This window comes from Salvelinus fontinalis, chromosome 19, assembly GCF_029448725.1.
Source record: "Salvelinus fontinalis isolate EN_2023a chromosome 19, ASM2944872v1, whole genome shotgun sequence".
Lineage (NCBI taxonomy): Eukaryota > Metazoa > Chordata > Actinopteri > Salmoniformes > Salmonidae > Salvelinus > Salvelinus fontinalis.
Genome location: NC_074683.1, coordinates 45,851,141 through 45,876,906, shown reverse-complemented (window position 1 = coordinate 45,876,906; position 25,766 = coordinate 45,851,141). Strand labels below are relative to the sequence as shown.

Genomic DNA, 25,766 nt, shown 5'->3' with positions numbered 1-25,766 from the left:
AGAATTCAAGGCACACTTGAATTCTAAAGGCACACTTGAATTCTAAAGGCATACGCCATCCAATCTGGTCTGGGCTTAGTGGGACTATCATTTGTTTTTCAACAGGACAATAACCCAATTACCAAGAAGGAGAGTGATGGAGTGCTGCATCAGATGACCTGGCCTCCACAAACCCCAAATTGAAATGGTTTGGGATGAGTCGGACCGCAGAGTTAAGGAAAACCAGCCAACAAGTGCTCAGCATATGTGGGAACTCCTTCAAGACTGTTGGAAAAGCATTCCAGGTGAAGCTGGTTGAGAGAATGCCAAGAATGTGCAAAGCTGTCATCAAGGGAAAGGGTGTCTATTTGAATAATCTCAAATATAAAATATAATTGGATTTGTTTAACACTTTTTTGGTTACTACATGATTCCATATGTGTTATTTCATAGTGTTGATGTCTTCACTATTATTCTAAAATGTAGAAAATAGTACAAATATAGAAAAACCCTTGAATGAGTAGGTGTTCTAAAACTTTTGACCGGTAGTGTACCTGCTCCAGTTCTGTCTCTGGGTCTATTGCCCCAGCCTGCTCCAATCTCCTCTAGTCAGGCCCTTACTCCTGCTGTGTCTGAAAGTCCTGTCTGCTCCCTCCTCTCTTTCTCAGCTCCTCTTTCGTTCTCTGTCGGTCTGGTTCTACACGGCCAAGTCATCTGGTCGGACCCGGCTGCTGGTACCGCTGGTCTTGCTGAAGCGGCGTTTGTCTTTCAGGTAGCTGGCGTGCAGCAGGGTTGGTGCGGAGCACCCGTTGGGCATCTCCCCTGGCATCTGAGTATAGCTCATTCTCAGGAATCCTCCCTCCCCTTCCAGGTCGTCATGGGAATGATGGCGCTCAGTGGCCATGTTGACGGAGTTCTGCTGGTGTGCCATCCTGTTGTTGAAGGGGTGAGAAGGCATGGAGGTCATGGGGTTCATGGGGGTCATCGTATCCGACGATGCCAGGCACTGGCTGAAGTCAGGAGGAGGGGTGCAGCCCGGGGAGTTGTGATGGGGCGGGGTGTCGGGGTCCTTGGAGACGGCAATGGCCACAGCGTTATGGGTGCGGTTCTTGAGGGCGGCATGGGTGCGCTTGCACTTCCTGATACGCCTGTAGGCCAGGTGGTAGAGCTCAACCACAGAGAGGAGCAGGGAGACACCAGACACCACCAGCATGAAGACGATGAACACGTTCTTCTCTGTGGGCCTGGACATGTAGCAGTTGACTGGGTTGGGGCAGGGCCATGCCTTGCAATGGTACAGAGCTCTGAGGAAGACTCCATAGATCATGTATTGGACCACGATGAAGGTCACCTCCATCACTGTGCGGATCAGAATGCTCAGAATGTATGTGGATAACAGCGCTCCCCGCAGGCGAACCTGCCCTGACGCCTCCAGCACCTTCCCACAATCCCTCTGCTGGAGGTATGCCTTCTCCCCTGATACGCACCCCCCCTCTCCTCTCTCCTCCATCTCCTCCCTCTTATCCTGCTCCCTCCTCCTTCGTTTCTCATCCCTCCGCACGATGTGCATGGCGTGGCCCATGTAGATCAGTGATGGCGTGGATACGAAGATGATCTGTAGGACCCAGTAGCGGATGTGTGCAATAGGAAACGCCTGGTCATAACAGACGTTGGTACAACCGGGCTGCTGGGTGTCGCACAGGAAGTCACTCTGCTCGTCTCCCCAGGAGGACTCTGCAGCCGTGCCCAGGACCAGGATCCTGAAGATGAAGAGGACGGTGAGCCACACCTTCCCCACTGACGTGGAATGTTCCTGAACCTCCTCCAGGAAGTTCCCCAGGAGACTCCAGTCCCCCATCACTACTGCTCACTGGTCACTGGCACACACCTGAGAGAGGAGAAGAGGGAGAGAGAAAGAAAGAGGGTCAGGGTGAGGGTAAAGGGAGAGAAAGAGATGGGTCAAGGAGGGAGGGAGAGAACGGAGAAGAGATAGCGAGTGAAGAAGAAAGAAAATAGGGAGAGAGAAGAAAATAGATAAAATGACTAGTGTGTGTGAGTGGCATGGTATGCATGTATAAATAGCCTGTGATTGGCCTGGAGACTGGACACGACACAAATGCCTGAGAAGGACTCTTTTCCCACGACACACACAAACATACTGTATATTTAAGGGCATTTCAAAGTAAATAGTGAGGTTGTTTCTGAGAAATGATATACAGTAGTTGGATGTTTGTGTTACTATTCCTGACATTGACACATTATAACCAGACAGAAAGGGTGAGGAGCCATAGGGCAGGACAAGGCTAGGAGCTAGTGGCCCCGAATGTTAGAAATGGAATGGAATTCTGTGCCCCTGACCTAACCCTACAATCTCCAACATCTCCTCCATATTGTCCAGAGCACAGCAACGGTCATTGGTCACCATGTTTGTACCGGTTAATTGAAGCCTTTGATGTTCACTCGCTCGTCTCTCCGTTCCACTCCTCCTGTGATTTGTATCAGTGTGTGTGTGTGTGTGTGTTCCGTTGCCCCCTAACCGCAGTATGAGTGAGACTTTGCGTGTTTCTTCTGTCCCTATAAGGCATCTCAGCAGACCACTTTATGAGTGTCATGAACACCCCAATCATCAAAGTACGCACTAAGTGAACTGATCTGAATTTTACTACAATTATTCAACAGGTGAAAATAAAGTAGGCACACACACACACACACACACACACACACACACACACACACACACACACACACACACACACACACACACACACACACACACACACACACACACACACACACACACACACACACACACATACGCATCGTCCAGGTTTGGCTGGGGTAGGCTGTCATTGTAAATAAGAATTTGTTCTTACAGTTTTTTCCAATTGCTAACACATTAAAATGACATGCACAGCACAATTATTTAAACTGACACAAAGAGAGCAAAACCTCTTCTCAAGTCTCCAAACACATTTTCTGCTTTACACACATTTTGCAATTCAAAATGGCACTTTTTAAATGCACTGCACACGGTTCTCTGCATAAGACACAACAATCTGACATAAAGTCACATGTTTGCCATTTCAAAACACTGCCATTCAAAATGACACTACATGAGCTAATTGGCCAATACATGTGCCACCTGGCCAAACACCTCAATGGTTAATTGTTACCACTTAAATCAGGAAGTAAGCACTATGCAAAGACCACAGGTGAGCACCTTTTGTTTTACAACAACAATGGAAGCTGTTGCAGAGAGAGGAAGAGGAATAGGGAGAGTGAGAATGAGAAGGGGAGGAAGAGTGAGAGGTAGGGGTAGAGCTGGTAGAGGAGTTCATGGCCAAAGAAGACAACAACTTTCAAATGAAATCAGAGCCTTAGTTGATCATGTCGTCAACCATGGGCTGACAATGCGAGAGGCTGGACAGAGAGTGCAGCCCAACCTTAGTTGATCATGTCATCAACCATGGGCTGACAATGTGAGAGGCTGGACAGAGAGTGCAGCCCAACCTTAGTTGATCATGTCATCAACCATGGGCTGACAATGTGAGAGGCTGGACAGAGAGTGCAGCCCAACCTTAGTTGATCATGTCATCAACCATGGGCTGACAATGTGAGAGGCTGGACAGAGAGTGCAGCCCAACCTTAGTTGATCATGTCATCAACCATGGGCTGACAATGTGAGAGGCTGGACAGAGAGTGCAGCCCAACCTGAGCCGTTTTACTGTCGCCTGTGTCATCCGGACATTTAGACTGGAGTACAGGTATGTAACCAACATTTCTTTCACACTATGTAGTACACCCCATGTCATAGTGTATCAGTTGGGTGACACCTGTTTACTTCATGAATGGTTGATGTCATACACTAACTGCACAAATTTCCTGTAGAATTTACTCTACTGTGGGGGAAATATCTTTAGGCTGCATTGTCCAAGCCCTATATTTTAGTTTTTTTGTTTTTCTAAAGGACTGAGAGATGCAACCATGGTGGACGAAGGGGCCAAATGTTCACTGGAGTACAGGAAGCTCCCATTGTAAACTTGGTTTTGGAAAATAATGAAATCAGATTACAATAAATTCAAAGCCACATCATCCAAGACAACACCATATTCAACAACATTCAACGAGTCAGTCTGTCCACATTGGCTCGCATTCTCAAGAGAAACCAAATCAGAATGAAACAACTTTATAAGGTGCCGTTTGAGAGAAACTCTCAAAGAAACAAAGAGGTCCGACGAGCATATGTGGATGTAAGTACAATATTGACTGCAGTACACTACACACAACATTGTTTCCCAGTGTACTGGATAACACCATATTGACTGCTTTTGTTCTTTGTTTTCAGGGAGTACTGGAAATGGATGCTCATGCAATCCCACCTGAGTTAATCTTTATAGATGAGGCTGGGTTCAACCTAGCAAAGACCAGAAGAAGGGGGAGAAACGTCATTGGCCACAGAGCCATTATAGATGTTCCTGGCGAACAAGGTGGGAACATCACAATGTGCGCTGCCATCTCCAATACGCATGGTGTCCTCTACCGTCATGCCAACCTTGGACCATACAACACAGCCCATATTCTCACATTTCTGGACAGACTCCACAACATTCTCATACCACCAGAGCGTATGAATGATGCAGACCATCAAAGAACCCGGTACGTGGTAGTATGGGACAACGTGAGCTTTCATCGTGCAACCCCAGTCCAAAACTGGTTTGCTGACCACCCACCATTTCTCGTGCAATACCTCCCACCGTACTCACCATTTCTGAACCATAGAAGAGTTATTTTCGGCGGTGGAAGGTATACGACCGGCAGCCCTTTGTGCGCATGCCTCTTGTGCAGGCTATGGAAGAGGCATGTGATGAGATTGATGTGGGTGCGATTCAGGGATGGATAAGGCACTCAAGGCGCTTCTTCCCTCGATGTCTGGCAAGGGAAGATATTGCCTGTGATGTGGACAAGGCGTTGTGGCCAGACCCAGCTGTGATGTGGACGAGGCATTGTGGCCAGACCCAGCTGTGATGTGGACGAGGCGTTGTGGCCAGACCCAGCTGTGATGTGGACGAGGCGTTGTGGCCAGACCCAGCTGTGATGTGGACGAGGCGTTGTGGCCAGACCCAGCTGTGATGTGGACGAGGCGTTGTGGCCAGACCCAGCTGTGATGTGGACGAGGCGTTGTGGCCAGACCCAGCTGTGATGTGGACGAGGCGTTGTGGCCAGACCCAGCTGTGATGTGGACGAGGCGTTGTGGCCAGACCCAGCTGTGATGTGGACGTGGCGTTGTGGCCAGACCCAGCTGTGATGTGGACGAGGCGTTGTGGCCAGACCCAGCTGTGGCCTGTGATGTGGACGAGGCGTTGTGGCCAGACCCAGCTGTGGCCTGTGATGTGGACGAGGCGTTGTGGCCAGACCCAGCTGTGGCCTGTGATGTGGACGAGGCGTTGTGGCCAGACCCAGCTGTGGCCTGTGATGTGGACGAGGCGTTGTGGCCAGACCCAGCTGTGGCCTGTGATGTGGACGAGGCGTTGTGGCCAGACCCAGCTGTGATGTGGACGAGGCGTTGTGGCCAGACCCAGCTGTGATGTGGACGAGGCGTTGTGGCCAGACCCAGCTGTGATGTGGACGAGGCGTTGTGGCCAGACCCAGCTGTGGCCTGTGATGTGGACGAGGCGTTGTGGCCAGACCCAGCTGTGATGTGGACGAGGCGTTGTGGCCAGACCCAGCTGTGATGTGGACGAGGCGTTGTGGCCAGACCCAGCTGTGATGTGGACGAGGCGTTGTGGCCAGACCCAGCTGTGATGTGGACGAGGCGTTGTGGCCAGACCCAGCTGTGATGTGGACGAGGCGTTGTGGCCAGACCCAGCTGTGATGTGGACGAGGCGTTGTGGCCAGACCCAGCTGTGATGTGGACGAGGCGTTGTGGCCAGACCCAGCTGTGGCCTGTGATGTGGACGAGGCGTTGTGGCCAGACCCAGCTGTGATGTGGACGAGGCGTTGTGGCCAGACCCAGCTGTGATGTGGACGAGGCGTTGTGGCCAGACCCAGCTGTGATGTGGACGAGGCGTTGTGGCCAGACCCAGCTGTGATGTGGACGAGGCGTTGTGGCCAGACCCAGCTGTGCGGCAAGATGCTGCCTAATTATTCTTCTTGCCTCTTTTCTTCTATATATTTTTTCAGCACATTTTTTCTGCAATTTTCTTTTTCAGTTTACTGTTTTTTTGTGAGCATATTTTTGTTCAGTCCAATGTAAATATATCTGCTGTGCATATGTTGCACTGACTTGTTTGGTGAAAAATGTAAAATTAAATGTTTCAACAGCATGTGTGTGTATCTGCAAATATGTCTGTGCATCTGAAGAATTTTCTACAATTTGAACTATTTTACTATTATGGCAAAGCATACTAAAGATGAGTGCTTTTCATTATGCCCAACAGTGTGTAGTTGGTTAGACAAAAATCTGGTAATATGAATTAAGTGTGTGCCATTTCGTGCAAACGTTTGATTTTGATAATGCTATATGTAGTTTTGTTTGCAGTGCTTCATTTTGCAGGATATATGAGGTATTTTGCAGTTTGGGTGTGTGGTTTTGTGAATTGTGTTAAGTATTTTGATAAAATCAGCCTAGTTTGCAAAATTGTGTTTTAGCAATTGGGAAAACCTGTAACTGACTTGCCTAGTTAAATAAAGGTTAAATAAAATACATATGAGAGGTTTGGCAGTACATCTCTAGCTCTAGAGTTAGCCAAATTACAACCCTTAAGAGACGTCCCTTTTGAGTGGCTTTCTTTAAGAAATCATATTGTTTGGGATTGCTTCCTCTGAGAATAAGAACAGGAAGTTGAGGAAAGGAGACATAGACTGAGACCGCTCAGCCCTCTGCAACCTCTGCTCTGTTCCGATTCTCAGCGTAGCTAAGATTCCGTTCCCACCATGACAGCCTGTGTGTGAGTATCCAGACAGACTGACAGACTAACTACTGCTCCTGTGATGGGTCTGTACCCCCGTGCTCCTGCTTCTACCTCTCACCCCTACTATCCTCCTCTGAGCGACCATGCCAACTCTGTCTGGGAACAACAACAAAAAAACAGTCAAATAAGATCAAGTCTCCAATTCGCATAGCGCCCCAACAGATACACAGATGACGCAATCTCTATTGCAGTCCACACTACCCTTTCCCACCTGGACAAAAGGAACACCTAAATGAGAATGCTGTTCATTGACTACCGCTCAACTAAGGACCCTGTGACTGAATAGCTCCCTCTGCAACTGGATCCTGGACTTCCTGACGAGGGTAGGAAACAACACCTCAGCCACGCTGACCCTCAACACGGGGGCCCCTCAGGGGTGCATGCTTACTCACCTCCTGTACTCCCTGTTCACCCACAACTGCGTGGCCACGATGAGACAGCCTATAGGGAGGAGGTCAGAGACCTGGCAGTGTGGTGCCAGGGCAACAACCTCTCCCTCAACATGAGCAAGACAAAAGAGCTGATCCTGGACTACAGGAAAGGGAGGGCAGAGCACACCCCCATTCAAATCGACAGGGCTGTAGTGGAGAAGGTTGAGAGCTTCAAGTTCCTTGGTGTCGACATCACTAACCAACTAACATGGTCCAAGCACACCAAGACAGTCGTAAGGAGGGCACGACAACGCCTATTCACCCACAGGAGGCTGAAAAGATTTGGCATGGGTCCTCAAATCCTCAAAAAGTTCTAGAGCTGCACCATCAAGAGCATCCTGACTGGTTGAATCACCACTTTGTATAGCAACTGCTTGGCATCCGACCGCAAGATGCAACAGAGGGTAGTGAGTATGGCCCAGTACATCACTGGGGCCCAGCTCCCTGCCATCCAGGACCTCTATACCAGGCGGTGTCAGAGGAAGGCCCAAAAAATAGACTGTTCTCTCTGCTACCGCATGGCAAAAGGCTCTGGGACCAAAAGGCTCTTTAACAGCTGCTACCCCCAAGTCATAAGACTGCTGATCAGTTAATCAAATGGCTACCCAGACTATTTGCATTGACCCCCTTATTTTAGCTTATCTATTCTTATTTTTTGCACTGACTCTCTTGCACAGGCTCAGTGTACACTCACTGACTAACCACACACTGACACTCCAACACACACACACAAGCATATTGACGCTACACACACAAACACACATACATTCACATTCCACACATTCTTGTCGTGATGTGAGTTTGTCCTATATTTATGTATATATATATGTTTTTTTTTTAAATCCCAGCCCGTTTCTGCAGGAGGCTTTTGTCCTTTTGGTAGGCCATCATTGTAAATAAGAATGTGTTCTTAACTGACTTGCCTAGTTAATTAAAGGTTAAATAAAATAAAATTTAATTCCTTCACACTCTTCACATGCTGCTGCTACTCTCTGTTTATTATCTATGCATAGTCACTTTACCCCTACCTACATGTACATACGACCTCAATATCCTTGACTAACCAGCAGTGATGTAAAGTACTTAAGTAAAAATACTTTAAAGTAGTACTTAAGTAGTTTTTTGGGGGTATCTGTAATTTACTTTACTATTTATATTTTTGACAACTTTTTATTTTACTTCACTACATTCCTAAATAAAATAATATACTTTTTACTCCTTACATTTTGTCCTGCCACACAAAAGTACTCGTTACATTATGAATGCTTAGCAGGACAGGGAAATGGTCCAATTCACACACTTATCAAGAGAACATCCCTGGTCATCCCTACTGTTTCTGATCTGGCGGACTCACTAAATACAAATGCTTTGTTTGTAAATTATGTCTCAGTATTGGAGTGTGCCCCTGGTTATCCGTAAATAAGTAAAAAAACAAGAAAATGGTGCTGTCTGGTTTGCTTAATATAAGGAATTTGAAATGATATATACTTTTACTTTTGATACTTAAGTATATTTTAGCGATTACATTTAGTTTGATAATTAACTACATTTAAAACCAAATACTTTTAGATTTTTACTTTTAGTAGTATTTTACTGGGTGACTTTGACTTTTACTTGAGTCATTTTATGGTATCTTTACTTTTACTCAAGTATGACAATTGGATACTTTTTCCACCACTGCGAACCCCTACCCTGCACATCGACTCTGTACCGGTACCCCTTGCAAATATCCTCATTATTGTTATTTTTATAGTGTTATTACTTTTCCTTTAGCTAACTTTTTAAAAAACACTGCATTGTTGGTTAAGGGCTCGTAAGTAAGCATTTCACGGTAAGGTCTACCTACACCTGTTGCATTCGGCACATGTGACAAATACAATTAGATTTGATTTGAAGTCTGAGAAATAAACAGTCAGAAATATCAAGAGTGACTTAAGGGTGCAGGTCTAAAGCGATCAGAAAGTTAACAGTCACCTAGAACAGCATGCGTGATACACTGTGTGACAGCACAAGGAAATATAGCCTACAGAGTAACAATATATGAGGTGAAAACAACGGACTTACTAGAACGCTCAAGACACAGAATGACGAACTTTAACAAAAGATGACCTCACCACTTTGAGCAAAGTTCATCTGAACATACCATAACTTGTGTTGACCAACTAAACACAACACAACTGTATGTAAACGTCTGGCCTCATATTGATACTAATATTGCAATGTTGGCCAGCCAGGCTACACAGCCAAAAGGTTGTGTTGTAAACAGGTGAGGAAACCCTTTTGTCAGACCAGCCTGGTAGGAAAACGACTGTTTTAACTCCTACCTCCTGCCATTGTGAAGGCCAGGCTCTCACTCCCTTCCTCTAGTCTAGGCTAGCTCCTCCTCAGTTCTTTGTGGCTCGCTGTAAACACATTATCTGATCGCTACCCAAAGCTTTGATGACAGTTGGATGTAGAAAGGCATGTTCTGGCTGTGATTTTTTTTAAAGGACCCCATGGCACTATAAAAATCTATGTAATATTGTCTAACAATGACTTATCTCTGAACTCAATTAATGAAATCCCTTTGCAAGTATTATAGATCATGGAATTTAAGAGCTCCTTGTTGGGAAGAGGCCTAATTTGATATTGATGAAAAATAAAGGAAAATGAGGAAGGGTGGAGGTGAAGAGGAGTTGTTAACAAAAAGTGGTTGGCTAAAAGTGAAAATATTTGGTTCAAATACAAAGGGGAGGGAAAAACATGTTAAATAACAAACAGTCTTGCGTATGTGTCATTAGTTCAACAGAAAAAGTTTAGAGAGAATGTCCAGTAATTTGTATACGTAACCACTTGGTACAGTAGCTGCCCATCTTTGCCGTCACATTTGAGATTGTTCTATTCCATTCCTGGGTGCCCAGTAATAAATAGGGATTTACTGTAATACACTGTACCCACTGACCACCGTCATAGCTGTCATATTGGTTTATAATATCTGTCTCTGAGTAATGGACACTTTGGCAATGAGGTATCTAACACTGCACACACTGGGCATAGCATACCACTCAGATATGTCTCTGACATTGATCAGAGCACAGGGGACGTTACAGAAGGAAGCACCCGTGGTAAGGACTACTCAACGTTGGCCTGATTGGAATCCATGCTCCACAACTGCCACTGTATTTAACCACAGTAAGGTGACTGGGAACATGGACTAGTACAAACAGACCAGCTATGACCTCCGTAAGTCAATCAAAGAGGAAAAAGACGTTATAGGGACAAAGTGGAGTCGCAGTTCAATGGCTTAGACACGAGACAGATGTGGCAGGGACTACAGATAATCATGGATTATAAAGGGAAAATCAGCCCCAATCTCTGTAGCCAATGTGAGTAGAACACTTTAACCCTCGCAAGGCTTCCGGCCCGGACTGCATCCCTAGCCGCTTCCTCAGAGCATGCGCAGACCCGCTGGCTGGAGTGTTTACGGACATATTCAATCTCTCCCTACCCCAGTCTGCTGTCACCACTATCGCCTCGTAGCACTTACTTCTGTCATCATGAAGTGCTTTGAGAGGCTAGTTAAGGATCATATCACCTCCACCTTACCCAACATCCTAGACCAACTGTAATTTGCATACAGCCCCAATAGATCCACGGTTGACACAGTAGCCATCGCACTGCAAACTGCCCTATCCCATCTGGAAAAGAGGAATACCTACACTACATGGCCAAAAGTATGTGGACATATGCTCGTCAAACATCTCATTCCAAAATCATGGGCATTAATATGGTGTTGGTCCCCCCTTTGCTGCTAGAGCAGCCACTCTTCTGTGAAGGTTTTCCACTAGATGTTGGAATATTGCTGCGGGGACTTCCATTCAGCTACAAGAGCATTAGTGAGGTTGGGCATTTAGGCCTGGCTCGCAGTCGGTGTTCCAATTCATCCCAAAGGTGTTCAATGGGGTTGAGGTCAGGCCTCTGTGCAGGCCAGTCAAGTTCTTCCACACTTGATCTCGGCAAACCATTTCTGTATGGACCTCGATTTGTGCACAGGGGAATTGTCATGCTGAAACAGAAAAGGGCCTTCCCCAAACTGTTGCCACAAATTTGGAAGTACAGAATCATCTAAAATGTAATTCTATGCTGTAGCGTTAAGTTTTCTCTTCACTGGAACTAAGGGGCCTAGCCCAAACCATGAAAAACAGCCCCAGACCATTATTCTTCATCCACCAAACTTTACAGTTGGCACTATGCATTTGGGCAGGTAGCGTTCTCCTGGCATCCGCCAAACCCAGATTCGTCTGTCGGACTGCCAGATGGTGAAGCGTGAAGAGTCCAATGGCGGCAAGCTTTACACTACCCCAACCGACACTTGGCATTGCGCATGGTGATCTTAGGCTTGTGTGTGGCTGTTCGGACATGGAAACCGATTTCATTAAGCTCCGGCTTGTGCTGCTGTTGCTTCCAGAGGCAATTGGGAATTTGGTTGGGAAGTGTTGCAACCGAGGACACAACATTTACGAGCTACACGCTTTAGCACTCACTGGTCCCGTTCTGTGATCTTGTGTGGCCTACCACTTTGCGGCTGAGCCGTGAACATTTCCTAGACATTTCCACTTCACAATAACAGCACTTACAGGGGCAGCACTAGCAGGGCAGAAATTTGCCGAATTGACTTGTTCGAAAGGTGATATCCTATGACGGTGCTACGTTAAAAGTCACTGAGCTCTTCGGTACGGGCCATTCGACTGACAATGTTTGTCTATGTGTAACCGATGTGAAATGGCTAGCTAAGTAGCGGTAGTGCGCGCTAGCAGCCTTTCAGTCGGTGACGTCACTTGCTCTGAGACTTGAAGTAGTGGTTCCCCTTGCTCTGCAAGGGCCGCGGCTTTTGTGGAGCGATGGGTAACGACGCTTCGTGGGTAACTGTTGTTGATGTGTGCATAGGGTCCCTGGTTCGCGCCTGGGTATGGGCGAGGGGACGGACGTGAAGTTATACTGTTACATATGGAGATTGCATGGCTGTGTGCTCGATGTTATACGTCTGTCAGCAACAGATGTGGCTGAAATAGCCAAATCCACAAATTTGAAGGGGTGTCCATATACTTTTGGCCTTGTAGTGCATGTAAGAATGCTGTTCATAGACTACAGCTCAACCTTAAACATCATAGTACCCTCCAAGCTCATCATTAAGTTCGGTGCCCTAGGTCTGAACCCCGCCCTGTAAAACTGTGTCCTGAAATTCCTGACAGGCCGCCCCCCCAGGTGGTGAAGGTCAACACCTCCGCCACACTGATCCACAAAATGGGTCCCGACAGGGCTGTGTGCCCAGTCCCCTCATGTACTCCCTGTTCACCCATGACTGCGTGGCCATGCACATCTCCAACTCAATCATCAAGTTTGCAGACGACAGGACAGTGGTAGGCCTGATTACCAACAATGACGAGGTTTAGAGCCCTGGCGGAGTAGTGCCAGGAAAATAATCTCTCACTCAACATTAAAAAAACAAAAGGAGCTGATCATACAGGAGACTGAAGAGGGAGCATGCCCCCATCCACATCAACAAGGCTGCAGTGTAGAGGGTCAAAAGCTTCAAGTTCCTTGGTGTGCATATCACTGAGGACCTGAAATGGTCCCAAAACACACACACCGGGATGAGGAAGGCACAACAGAGCCTCTTCAACTTCAAGCGGCCAAAGAAATTCAACATGCCCCTAAGACCCTCACAAACTTCACCAGATGCCACATTGAGAGCATTCTGTCGGGCTGCATCACCCCCTGGTACAGCAACTGCACCGCCTTGAACAGCATGGCTCTCCAGAGGGCACACTGCCTGCCTTCCAGAACATTTACAGCACTCAATGTCAAAGGAAGGCCAAGAAGATCATTAAGAACCTCAGCCACTCAAGCCACAGTCTGTTCCCTCTGCTACCATCTAGCAGATAGAGACAGTACAGAGCTGAGACTGAGAGACTGAGAAACCGCTTCTATCACAAGGCCATCAGCCTGTTGAGCAGCCATCACTAGCCGGCTATCTGCCCGGTACTCAGCCCTGCACCTTGAGACTAATGCCCCATGTGCAGTATATAGTCATTGAACTCTTGTCACCTCATGTTCTGTTTTATATACTGTTGTTTAGTAACTGTAACTGGGATTGTTTTGTCTTGATTCTATTTTTGGTTATTGGTGTATTTGTATTGTATTTCCTGACATTTTACTGTACTGTTGGAGCTAGTAAGATCCGTGTTCACCGCACCTGCCATAACACCTGCAAATCTGTGTAAGTGACCAATAAGCTTAGATTTGATTTGAGAGAGGATAGGCAAATGAAACCATAGGCTGCATTGGCATAGCGAGAGTCTGGGGTCTGTATTGAAGTCTATAGAGATAGTTATTGTTAACAAAAAGAGAGTGAGAGTATCCTATATGTTTAGAGATGGGGTTTGAGGTTGGACAGTAGGCCTACACACTTTGCATTAAGTGAGGTTGGACTACATTTAGTGAACATACTGTAAACACAGGGCTAGAGAGGTTTGGAAAAGTGGCTGTGATGCCTGTGAACTCATACCATAGGGGCCTTTAGTGGAGTAGCCTATATATAGAGAATGGATCAGGAACCCAGAACATCAGCAAATAACAAGAAGGACACACCGAGTGATATGGACAACCTGTGGTTCAGTGTAGTATTATTTACAGTAGTCTTTATATACATGGACATTGACTGGACCTGGGCTGGAGAGCAACCAGGCTATAGTCCATAGAGATGACATGGCTAGCAAACTGCATCAATAATGTGTGGTGGTAACTGATGTCCTAATTAAGGGCAGGTACAGACCCAGTAGCTGTAGCAGCAGCAGGGCTGCAAAAAGCCACCAGAATGAATGCAGTGTTTTCTCTCAAAGCAAGCCAGGGAAGGAAGCAACACTACAGCAATAAATCCTGTCCGGTGCCTCTACCCTCCTCTCCTTTTCTCTGCCTGGGCTCAAAGCATTGCCTTAGAGGGCAGTTAGTGATTTTCCAGCTGGAGATCAACCACTCCATTCTTGGGACTGATCTCTACAACTTATAGCTGTCTTGTAAAACACTGACTGTAGGACTTTTTTCTGCCTTAACCAGTGCCATTTAACAAGTGATGACTAATTTGAAAAACCAAACCCACAACCTCAGAGCATTGAAGACTGGATAAAGGATGAACTATCTACAAGGAGCTCCCGCAAGGAACGAGTAGTATCATAATTGGACAATCTACCTTACTGAACTATATGAGACTACATATCTATGTAGAACTATCCTGAGTTTCCGTTTAAAATGATTGCCTCACACTGAAAAGACTGAGAGAAATCAGTCTTACTCCAAAACATCATTAAATCAAATCGAATGTATTTCTATAGCCCTTCTTACATCAGCTGATATATCAAAGTGCTGTACAGAAACCCAGCCTAAAACCCCAAACAGCAAGCAATGCAGGTGTAGAACATCAACCCCTCTATCCTCTATTCTTTCCAACCCCTTCCCATCACAAACCCCTCTGCCACCTCCCTCACCATAATCCCATCCACAGACAGGAACAACAGGGGCAGTGTTGATTTACACATTGTCCCTTTACAGCTCTCATCACTAGTCTGATCCGTAGACATTAAAACCAGTAGATAGTGATATCACTGGCGTCATCGACATATTCCTAGGGAAAACTCCCAATGGCGCATGAAGCCACAAGTATTTGAATTTGAAGCATGCCATATTGCTGAATGGCACCCAAAAAATTGCTGAAGATCATGGTGAAAGTGGTCGTAACTAGCAAAGGTCGATGTTAACGTTTTCATCCTGCCTGAGATAGTCAACCCAGTCTACCGGTCGTGATTGGTCTGTGTCAGCACGTGGTCCTGTGTGATGACAAGTGTGCGCTCCGAGAGCGACACGAGATGGGTGGGGCTAAAGCTTAAGAGGGTGTGAACGGTGCTGAATGGGTGTAGACAAAGAAGAGCTCTTCACTAGATACCAAAACATTCAAAGGCCATTTTCTCAAGTGAGTTTCAACTTTAAAAGCAGAATTACTTTCCCATTGTTCCTCAAATGCAGTGTATGATATATCATTGTGTAGCTCTGAGTCTTTACTTTTATCCAATGTAAAAAACACAATTTCAAGTTTTGCTACATAAGACCGAATCCAGGTTGTGAGTCATAAATGTAGTAGTCAGAATGGATCACTATAAAATGACATATCTCAATTCGTAGCAATCTTTAAAATAATTCACTGTGGGGATCGTGCTTGATCATAATAAACACATTTTAAAGGCCAAAACAGTCATAAATATTATAATTTTTTGGGGCTGTTCAGTTCGTCGTAATTTACATAGGCTTTCTAGGGTAGACCAGTAGCCAACCAGCAGAGCTCCACGCTCCAGAGTGGACACTGGGGGCCTGGTCTGATCAGTGACGCATACCCTCTCTGTCCCCATAGAAGACAACAATATATAAAATACTATGCCTTCAGATAGTATTCACACCCCTTGACTTTTTCCACATGTTGTTGTGTTTCATCCTGAATAAAACAACATTTGTCACTGGCCTACACACAATACCCCATCATGTCAAAGTGAAATAATTTTTTTAGAATTTTTTACTAATTAATAAAAACTGAAAAGCTGAAATGTCTTGAGTAAAGAAGTATTCAACCCCTATGTTACCCCTATGTTGAGTGGCCCAGCCAGAGCCAGGACTTGAACCAATTCAAACATCTCTGGAGAGACATGAAAATAGCTGTGCGGCGAAGCTCCCCATCCAACCTGACAGAGCTTGAGAGGATCTGCAGAGAAGAATGGGAGAAACTCCCCAAATACAGGGGTGCTAAGCTTGTAGCATCATACCCAAGAATACTCAAGGCTGTAATCGCTGCCATAGGTGCTTAAACAAAGTACAGAGTAAAGGGTCTGAATACTTCTGTAAATGTGATATTTCAGATATTTTTTTTAATACATTTGTCATTATGGGGTATAGTGTGTAGATTGATAAGGACTTAAAAAAAATCCATTTTAGAATAAGGCTGTAACGTAACAAAATGTGGAAAAAGTTTGGACACCCCTACTCATTCAAAGGTTTTTCATAGTTTTACTATTTTCTACATTGTAGAAAAGTAGTGAAGACATCAAAACTATGAAATAACACAAATGGAATCATATAGTAACCAAAAAAGTATAAACAAATCAAAATATATTTTAGATTTTAGATTCTTCAAAATAGCCACCCTTTGCCTTTGCCTCTCAACCAGCTTCATGAGGTAGTCACCTGTAATGGTTTTAGAACAGGCTTGAAGGAGTTCCCACATATTCTGAGCGCTTGTTGGCTGCTTTTCCTTCACCCTGCGGTCCAACTCATCCCAAACAATCTCAATTGGGTTGAGGTCGGGGGATTGTGGAGGCCAAGTCATCTGATGCAGCACTCCATCACTCTCCTTCTTTTTCAAATAGCCCCTACACAGCCTGGAGGTGTGGCACACTTATGAGTTGATGTTGAGATGTGTCTGTTACTTGAACTCCATGAAGCATTAATTTGGGATGCAATCTGATGTGCAGTTAACTCTAATGAACTTATCCTCTGCAGTAGAGATAACTCTGGGTCTTCCATTCCTGTGGCGGTCCTCATGAGAGGCAGTTTCATCATAGCACTTGATGGTTTATGCGACTGCACTTGAAGAAACTTTCAAAGTTCTTGAAATGTTTCCTATTGACTGACCTTCATGTCTTAAAGTAATGATGGACTGTTATTTCTCTTTGCTTATTTGAGCTGTTCTTGCCATAATATGGACTTGGTCTTTTATCAAATAGTGCTATCTTCTGTATACCCCCCTACCTTGTCACAACACAACTGATTGGCTCAAACATATTAAGAAGGAAAGAAATTCCACAAATGTACTTTTAACAAGGCACACCTGTTAATTGAAATGCATTCCAGGTGACTACCTCATGCTGCTTGTTGAGAGAATGCCAAGAGTGTGCAAAGCTTTCATTTAGGCAAAGGGTGGCTACTTTGAAGAATCTCAAATTTCAAATATATTTTTATTTGTTTAACACTTTTTTGGTTACAACATGATTCCATTTGTGTTATTTCATAGTTTTGATATCTTCACTATTATTCTACAATGTAGAAAATAGTAAAAATAAAGAAAAACCCTTGAATGAGTAGGTGTGTCCATACTTTTGACTGGTACTGTATATGACTACGACTTTACCACAGCATCTTGAAAAACTTCAGACAATCAGAGTAAGCAAGTAAGTTAGTTTACACTGAGAGATTCCAGGCCATGCTCTGTTTAGATGAAACTTTTTAAGTCATAATGAAGAAGTGATATGCCTAATGCATAAACTTCGTATTATTGGCTAAAAGGGTTTGTTTTGTCAGGTGGTATACACCATCTGGTTGGGAAATAGAGGAGTGCAATGTCCTGTGTCTATGTTACCATATGTGCCTCTTTAAGGTGGCAGACACAGACAAATCTGGTAAAATTACTGAACTAAATATTTATTTATATTTTTATGTAGTCCTTGACCTGGATTTTTAAGGACTGTCTCGACAACTGTAGAAACACAACATACTGTACCCTGCCACCGTATGGCACAGTTTGGACTTTAAATGAATTCATACAAGCCTCTGCCAAATTCACATTATAATAAGGCAACAGTAAACATGTCACCCCCCACGAATGTTGAGTCTTGACAGTGTTTGCAACATTTGTGCCAAATTTAGTTACAATACGAATATCCTTGACTGATATTTATGCATTTATGTGCCAGACCACAACCATGTGAGTGTTTATTGGTCAATAGCGGCCATGTTGTTTTAGGTACTAGTCTGGAAAATATTGCATTGAGAGAACTTTGTCCATAGATGCCACATCAAGTTTCGTGCAGAGCGGTCTTTCGGTGCCAGGTGTCATGACATTGCCCTGTTGGAAGAAGTTTATGACCCCCCATAAATACCTCTCCCCCTTTTTCTCTCCACTCTACAGAATGGACTATTGGAAAGCCCTTTGTTAACAAAGAGAGAGTATGGTAAAATCAAAAGGTTGGGGAAAAGAACAATCTTTCTATAATCCAACCATTTGAAAGTGTCCGTTGGTACTTAAAGAATATGATGTCAGATCAGTTGTTGTCTAGGACATTATATCTGATGATAGGACGACATAAATTGTATCTTGGAAAGTCTACACATTTTAGTCATCAGATTCACGTGGAATTGTTGTGCAATTTAAATGTTTAAATATGAAACTATTTGTGAAAAGATGAAATGCAATTTTAGATTCTAAATGAGAGAATTGTTTTCATTGAGTAAACTATGATCATTCAGTGGCCACGCGCAAGTGAACAGACATTGGTTGAGAAATATGAAACACTCCTTCCTCTGACCCCACTACAAAAGCCCGTTGACGAAAGTCAACCTTGTGTTCCCGATGATGTGAGGACTGATGTCCATATGTTTAAAAGGGCTAATATCAACTGCAACCTAACAAAATTAACTTATGTTCCCGACGACATGAGGACTGGTGTCCATACATTTAAAAGGGCTAATTTCAATGTGGAGGTGACGATCGCCACGCTGGACGGATGAATTTCAACTACACCAGCCAGAATATAGCATGAGCTGAGTATGGCAACTTGGTATGAACTTTGAACTCTTATTCACTAAAGAAGTGATTACATCCTAGACTTCAAGTTATCAGCAGCTGTAAATGTGCATGGCCTAGGAAAGGATGGACAATCTCTTCAGAACGACAGGGTACTACAACATATCCATTCTACCACACGACAACAGACTACAACGTATCCGCCCAGAAATATTCTTCAAAGGACAAGGGAGATCTCTGCTGGGCAACCCAGCCTTCCATCTTCGACCAATCTATCGAAGAGCAGCTCAGAGTAAATATATTTCTTGCATTTTCCATTTCCGAATGGGCGGTTATTTAGAATGCATAAGATTCTGTATTTACGATAGCATAGCTTCATAAGGTCCGATAGAGACCCAATCCTATTGTTTCTCAGTCTTCCCGCTCTTTCATTCAAACCCAACCCCCTTTCATTGTCTAACCAGCCGTCATATCGTTTCATTCGCTAGGGATGTTTTCTTCTATGACATAATTAGTAATCAATGTATGATCCATCCTATGTATATATAATTCTGTGTGATTATTAAGCTATTTAGTAAATAAATAATTAAACCAAATTTAGTATTGCTGATTCAACTTGTTAGCCAGTTGAACTCTATAAACATTTTTCCGTGGTGCCCCGACTTCCTAGTTAATTACATTTACATGATTAGTTTAATCAGGTAATATTAATTACAGTGAATTGATTTGATAAAATAGCATGTCATATCACATCTAATCCATAGTAAAGACACGACACAGGAGAGTAGCGTTATATTTCATGTAAGCAAAATTAAATCTGTTCCTTGTGAGGAGAGGGACCTATGCACTGAATTTCATGATTGTAGGTCAAATGGGGTGAGGCGCGTGACCTTTCAAAGTTAGCATTTTCAATCTATTGTTATAGCGCCACCATCTGGCCAATGTATGAAAGTTTTTAATGCCAGATCTCTGTGGCAAGACGCATCATTCACCCAAGTTTTGTCAAAATCGGGCAAGTGCTGTCTGAGATATCGTGTGTGACTAACGTACAAACAAACATACTAACTTACTAACAGATGGAGACAAATCCACAGTCCCCTCCCCGATTTCATTGTGGGGGAGAACAAAATATCCTCATCAATAACAGTCCCGAATGCATATACTGTGCAGTGACAGCTTAGTAAAAGTGGCACAACTTCAGAGACATATTAAGAAAACATAAAATCCCCCTCCTCCCACCTCTCTCTATGAAGTCCCAGCACACTGCTTGGTGTACCATTGGAGAACAAAGAAGTTGGGTAAGGATGCGACTCCCACCCTGACATAAGGAATCTTTGTTTTGGTTTTAACATGGATGCCAGGTGGGCCTATTATCTGACAAAAACACTCCACAGTTTTTTAGTAGGTGGCCTGAAACATGAGAGAAAGAAAGATTGAATAGAGAAAAAGAGGGGAATAGTAAAGTATATATACAGTTTATTAGGTACACCCCGTTCATGAAAATGGTTTATGGCTTGCTACATAAAGCAGGCAGACAGGCATCGATGCATTCAGTTACTGTTGAAATGAACATTAAAATGGGTAAAACAAGTGACCTAAGTTACTTGGAGTGTGGTATGATGGTTGGTTCCACGCGCGCCGGTTCCAGTATCTCAGAAACGACAGTGTCTAGAGTTTTTCCCGAGAACGGTGTGACAAACAAAAAACATCCAGTCAGTGGCGGTCCTGTTGGAGAAAACAACAGGTGAGAGATCGAAGGAGAATGACAAGAATCCTACAAGCTAACAGGCGGGCCACAAACAGGCAAATAACGGCGCAGTACAACAGTGGTGTGCAGAACGACATGTCAGAACGCACAACTCGTTGGTCCTTGTCATGGATGGGCTATTGCAGCAGATGACCAGACCGGGTTCCACTCCTATCAGCTAAAAACAAGAAGTGCCTCCAGTGGGCACGTGATCACCAACACTGGACAATTAAGGAGTGGAAAAAATCTCCTGGTTCCTGTTGCGTCATGCTGATGGCAGAGTCAGAATTTGGCGTAAGCAGCAGGAGTCCATGGATCCATTCTGTCTGGTGTCAACGGTACAGGCTGGTGGCAGTGGTATAATGGTGTGGGGAGTATTTTCCTTGCACACTTTAGGTCCCTTGATACCAATTGAGCAACGTTTCCATGCCCTGAACAATTCAGGTTGTTCTGTGTTCTGGAGGCAAAGGGGGGTCCGAACCGGTATTAGATGGGTGCACCTAATAAACTGTATCTGTGTATATGAGACATCAACTGTTTGAGGTCTGAATGGCCCTCCTCTCTAAACACATTGACTATTAACTGACTTAGTTTAGCCATGGAGGGGCAGGGGTGGGGTGGGTACAGACCCCCTGGGTGAGTTGGGGGGAGGCAGCGGGAGACGGGGGGAGAAATACTTCCTAAATCACAGAGTGGGTTAGTCACCTGCCACACGACTGCTACTTATAGAGCAGCGAGCCACCAGCTAGCCCTGAGGACTGGCGAGCCACCAGCTAGCCCTGAGGACTGGCGAGCCACCAGCTAGCCCTGAGGACTGGCGAGCCACCAGCTAGCCCTGAGGACTGGCGAGCCATATATCAGTCACCGTCTCACCCCACCAGACGCCACGCAGCTAGCCAGATCATCTGCTACCTTACATGGAGGTCTGCCTTTTCATCTGCCACTAACTGTACACAGACCCACAGTCCTGTTATGAGCTATTGTTTTAACTGCACAGTGTTACACTGGGTCGCTCAGCCCAGACACCAGCCTGTTGCCGGAGGGGAAGACTATTGATGTATGATTATCAATTATAATACCTGCATTAAAGTTTTGTTATAAAATAAAATGATCATTGTACATGATTCTAGTTTGATTCTAAAGTTGAGTTGCTAAATGCTTTTCCTTCGGGAAGTACATTTATATTTACTGTGGTTCTTAGGATTATCAAATTGGATTTCATCTTTTCATGAGGTAGAGAGGTGATAATCAGTAGCATGCAAAACAGAGTGTCACGTTCCTGACCTGTTTTCCTTTTTCTTGTATTTATTTAGTTGGTCAGGGCGTGAGTTGGGTGGGTTTGTCTATGTTTGATTTTCTATGTTGGGATGTTTGTGTTCGGCCGGGTATGATTCTCAATCAGAGACAGCTGTCAATCGTTGTCCCTGATTGAGAATCATACTTAGGCAGCCTGGGTTTCACGTGTGTTTTGTGGGTGTTTGTTTCCGTGTTGTGTTTGTTGCACCACACGGTACTGTATCGGTTTATGCACTTCGTTTATTTGTTTTGTAAGTCAGTTTCAGTTTTGTTATAATAAATCATTATGAACCCTTACCACTCTGCGTATTGGTCCGATCCGTCTCGCCTCTCCTCGTCCAAGGAGGAGGAAGAATATGACGATAGCCGTTACACAGAGACCAGGTGTGTCTTGATGTTTCCTGGAGTTATCTCTTCACTTTTAAACAGTTCTTCTAATAAACAGGGGTGTGTCAGACCATGGAATGTTTGTGCAATAGGGTAGCATCAGTGTTATAACAGTCTTTCTTATCAATAGTATCTCTATTTCTAGCTGCACAGCAATGTATGCTCATTATCAGGAAGTACCCCTGGCTGCCCAGGGGCCCTGACCTGAAGGAGTCCTCTACTGATTTTGTTAGTCACTCTCACTCAATTATCATTAACATAAGTCATGGCAAAATGTGTAGAACTGCAGGAAATAAACTTTAAAACATGCATTTTTCTCTCCTCCATCAAAAGAGGGGCAACTAAACATTTTTGCCCTCTTGATGGGTGGGGCTCCCCAACCAAATCTCAATTATGGCCCCCAAAAGGCTACATCCAGCCATGGTCATGAGACTATGCATCTATAGGTAAACAAAGAAATGAAAAATGTACACATCTGTCATGTCATTAAATGTCGAATTGGTGAAAGTCTTGTATTTGTTAATGATCCTGTTTTTGATATTTCATGTAAGCAATCTTATGTCAAGCCATCCAATCTGATGCCTTGTCGTTGTCTTGTAAATTATTGTAGATTTAAGATGGTGTTGTAGCTGTATGAATAACCTTCATGAAAGAAACATTTGTTAATATAAGGACATTTACTGCTCTAAGAGACCCATGTCATCTTATACAGCGGAACAGTGGAGTCGTTTGTTAAAATATATTTGTCTCTGGAGCTGCTGGCTGGCTGGATGAGTCAGTGTTGAGAGAGAGAGTGAGACTAACACACACCAGGACCCCTATAAATCGTCCCTACACTCTTCTCTTTGACAGATACCTCACTGCTATGGACCAGCGCCCTATCAATGCTCTGTCTCAACTAGTAAAAGACAGAGACACTGGGTATGATGCATTAGTGGCCCAGCAACTATATAGTATGAATACAAGAGACAGATATTAATAGAATACCTCTATAAAACCCTCACACACACTCACTGAGTGACAACTGTGTGAGTCCTGTTAGCCTTGAGTGCACCTATGAAAAGGGACAAATTAAGACTGGTCCATTTCCACAAGTTTCCTGATCTACTTTGAAGTGTCCTTCCTATGTTTGTGTGTCCCATCGAGGGTGATGTGGTGGTAAATTACCTTTTCGTGCTACAGATGGTGATGGCTGTCAGTACTGAGGAAGAGGGTCCTAGCTGCTTCCCATAAGAGTCTTCACCTCAGAGACTGATGGAATGGTGGAGGGTGGATTGGAACGGGCCGTAGAGGTGTGGTGACCTGGTGGGATAAGTGGAGATAGGACCGGGCTGTAGAGGAGTGGTGACCTGGTGCGATAAGTGGAGATAGGACTGGGCTGTAGAGGAGTGGTGACCTGGTGGGATAAGTGGAGATGGGACCGGGCCGTAGAGGAGTGATGACCTGGTGGGATGAGTGGAGATGGGACCGGGCCGCAGAGGAGTGATGACCTGGTGGGATAAGTGGAGATGGGCTGGGTCGGAGGACAGAGGTTGGTGGAGATCAGTGATCCTGAGTCGTACCTCTTGCAGACACACCATCAGATATAATCAACAGGAGCTGGGTAGATCAGAGAAGAATATGATTTCTGTAGAGTGGAGTATGATCTCTGTAGAGTAGAGTGGAGTAGTGCTGGAGCTCTGTGCCGTCCCAGGGTAGGAATGCTAGCTTGTGCAGGGGGCACGGGAAGAAAAGCAGGGGCATCATGAGAGAGGGTTTCCTCTCTGCCCTCCTCCCTGCCTCTCTCTCATCTGCAGTCTCCTCCCTCCCTCCTCTGTCCCCTCCCTCCCCCGTCTTCTTATGGTACATCCCTCTCACAGATTCCCTGGTAGGCTCCCTGGCACTTTATTTTGGTGGGAAGAATTCCTTAGCATCGGGAAGGGAAGTGGAATTGTGTTCAGGGATCAATAGGAATTCCGTTCTGACAAAGCTTTCAGAGGCATTACTTAGTCTTTGTTGTGTGTTTTTTTGTTTTACTACCGTCAACAGTATATTGTCTTTAAAGTGGTAGTCAGCATAAGCAGCAGTCTGACATTGCAACACATACTTTCCCAGCTTACTATGTAACTAACGTGATTTTTTTAGTGGCGAAATGTGTAGGTAACATGGAATATACCAAGTAGAATCACTCTACCGAGAAAGAAATATGAGATTTCACATGAATGCGAGTAGTCATGAAGCATAAGCCTTCTCTGTTATACATTGTTCAGTAAGTTTTGTGGAAAATATTTAGTAAAGCAATGTTTTAAGTATGTTATTCACAGTAAATAATGTCACTGTTATATGTGAAACAGGTTTAATGTTTACATAAGTTTACAATACAAATATAGATTTTATGCAAATGTTATAGGTTACAAACAAAAAAAATATCAATGAGGATCAGGGTTCAATAAGCATTTAAATTAGACAGAATCGGGTACCCCACCCTCGTTCAACTACTATGTAATGATAAAGTCAGGGATGATACAAGTTTATCTGGCATACTGTATAATAAAGCATGCCCCACGGATGCCAAAAACAATCTACCCCCTCCACTCTGTGCTGAGAATACCTGTTTTGGTCATGTCTTCTCTTCTTTTCTCTCCCTCCTCCCTTGCTCTCAAAAACGGTCCTGCTCTGAAGTCAGGAGACAGAGTTTGGGATGCCAGCCGATACTCCTCTACCCCCTCCTAATCCTGTTTCTCCTTCTCTCTCCTTTTCTCCTGTACACAGAGCCAGTGTCTGGCCTGGCTGGTTTCACTGTTCTAGATGTATGGGCCTGCAGCTATATGATGACATTATATAGTGTCAATCCTTTAGGTTGTGATTCCTACTTGATGCAGGGCAGCCTGTTCAAACGACTGTAATTACAGTAAGTGGTGAGGGCACACACACATACATAGACACACACGTGAATACAAACATACACGCATGCACGCACATACACACGTGAACACAAGCATAAACGTGCACACACAGAGAAAGGCAGATACAAAGACATTATGACAATGCTAATTTAGTGGCAGGGGCACCTCTGTCAAACGTGACATTGTTTTCCATCAACTTGTGGGAACTCTGTTTACATCTATAATGAGAAGGGTGAGAGGAGATTTACAGTATCAACACATCATCAACACACTTCACAAATACAGTATCAACACATCATCAACACACTTCACAAATACAGTATCAACACATCATCAACACACTTCACAAATACAGTATCAACACATCATCAACACACTTCACAAATACAGTATCAACACATCATCAACACACTCCACAAATACAGTATCAACACATCATCAACACACTTCACAAATACAGTTTAACACATC

General features: G+C 44.5%; 1 protein-coding gene across 1 annotated transcript; it reads right to left on the bottom strand.

The window, feature by feature from the left end:
- Positions 1–422: 422 nt before the first annotated feature.
- LOC129816829 (gap junction alpha-5 protein-like) lies at positions 423–24,121 on the bottom strand. The gene is made up of 2 exons (XM_055871746.1): positions 23,578–24,121; positions 423–1,867 (listed from the first exon to the last, which is right to left on the bottom strand). The coding sequence occupies exon 2, from the start codon at positions 1,835–1,837 to the stop codon at positions 677–679; it is 1,161 nt and encodes a 386-aa protein (XP_055727721.1). The 5' UTR covers positions 1,838–1,867; positions 23,578–24,121; the 3' UTR covers positions 423–676.
- Positions 24,122–25,766: the final 1,645 nt, after the last annotated feature.

Bases quoted from the DNA above. Each gene is read 5' to 3' on its own strand.
- LOC129816829 (XM_055871746.1), bottom strand. From the start codon at position 1,837: ATGGGGGACTGGAGTCTCCTGGGGAACTTCCTGGAGGAGGTTCAGGAA.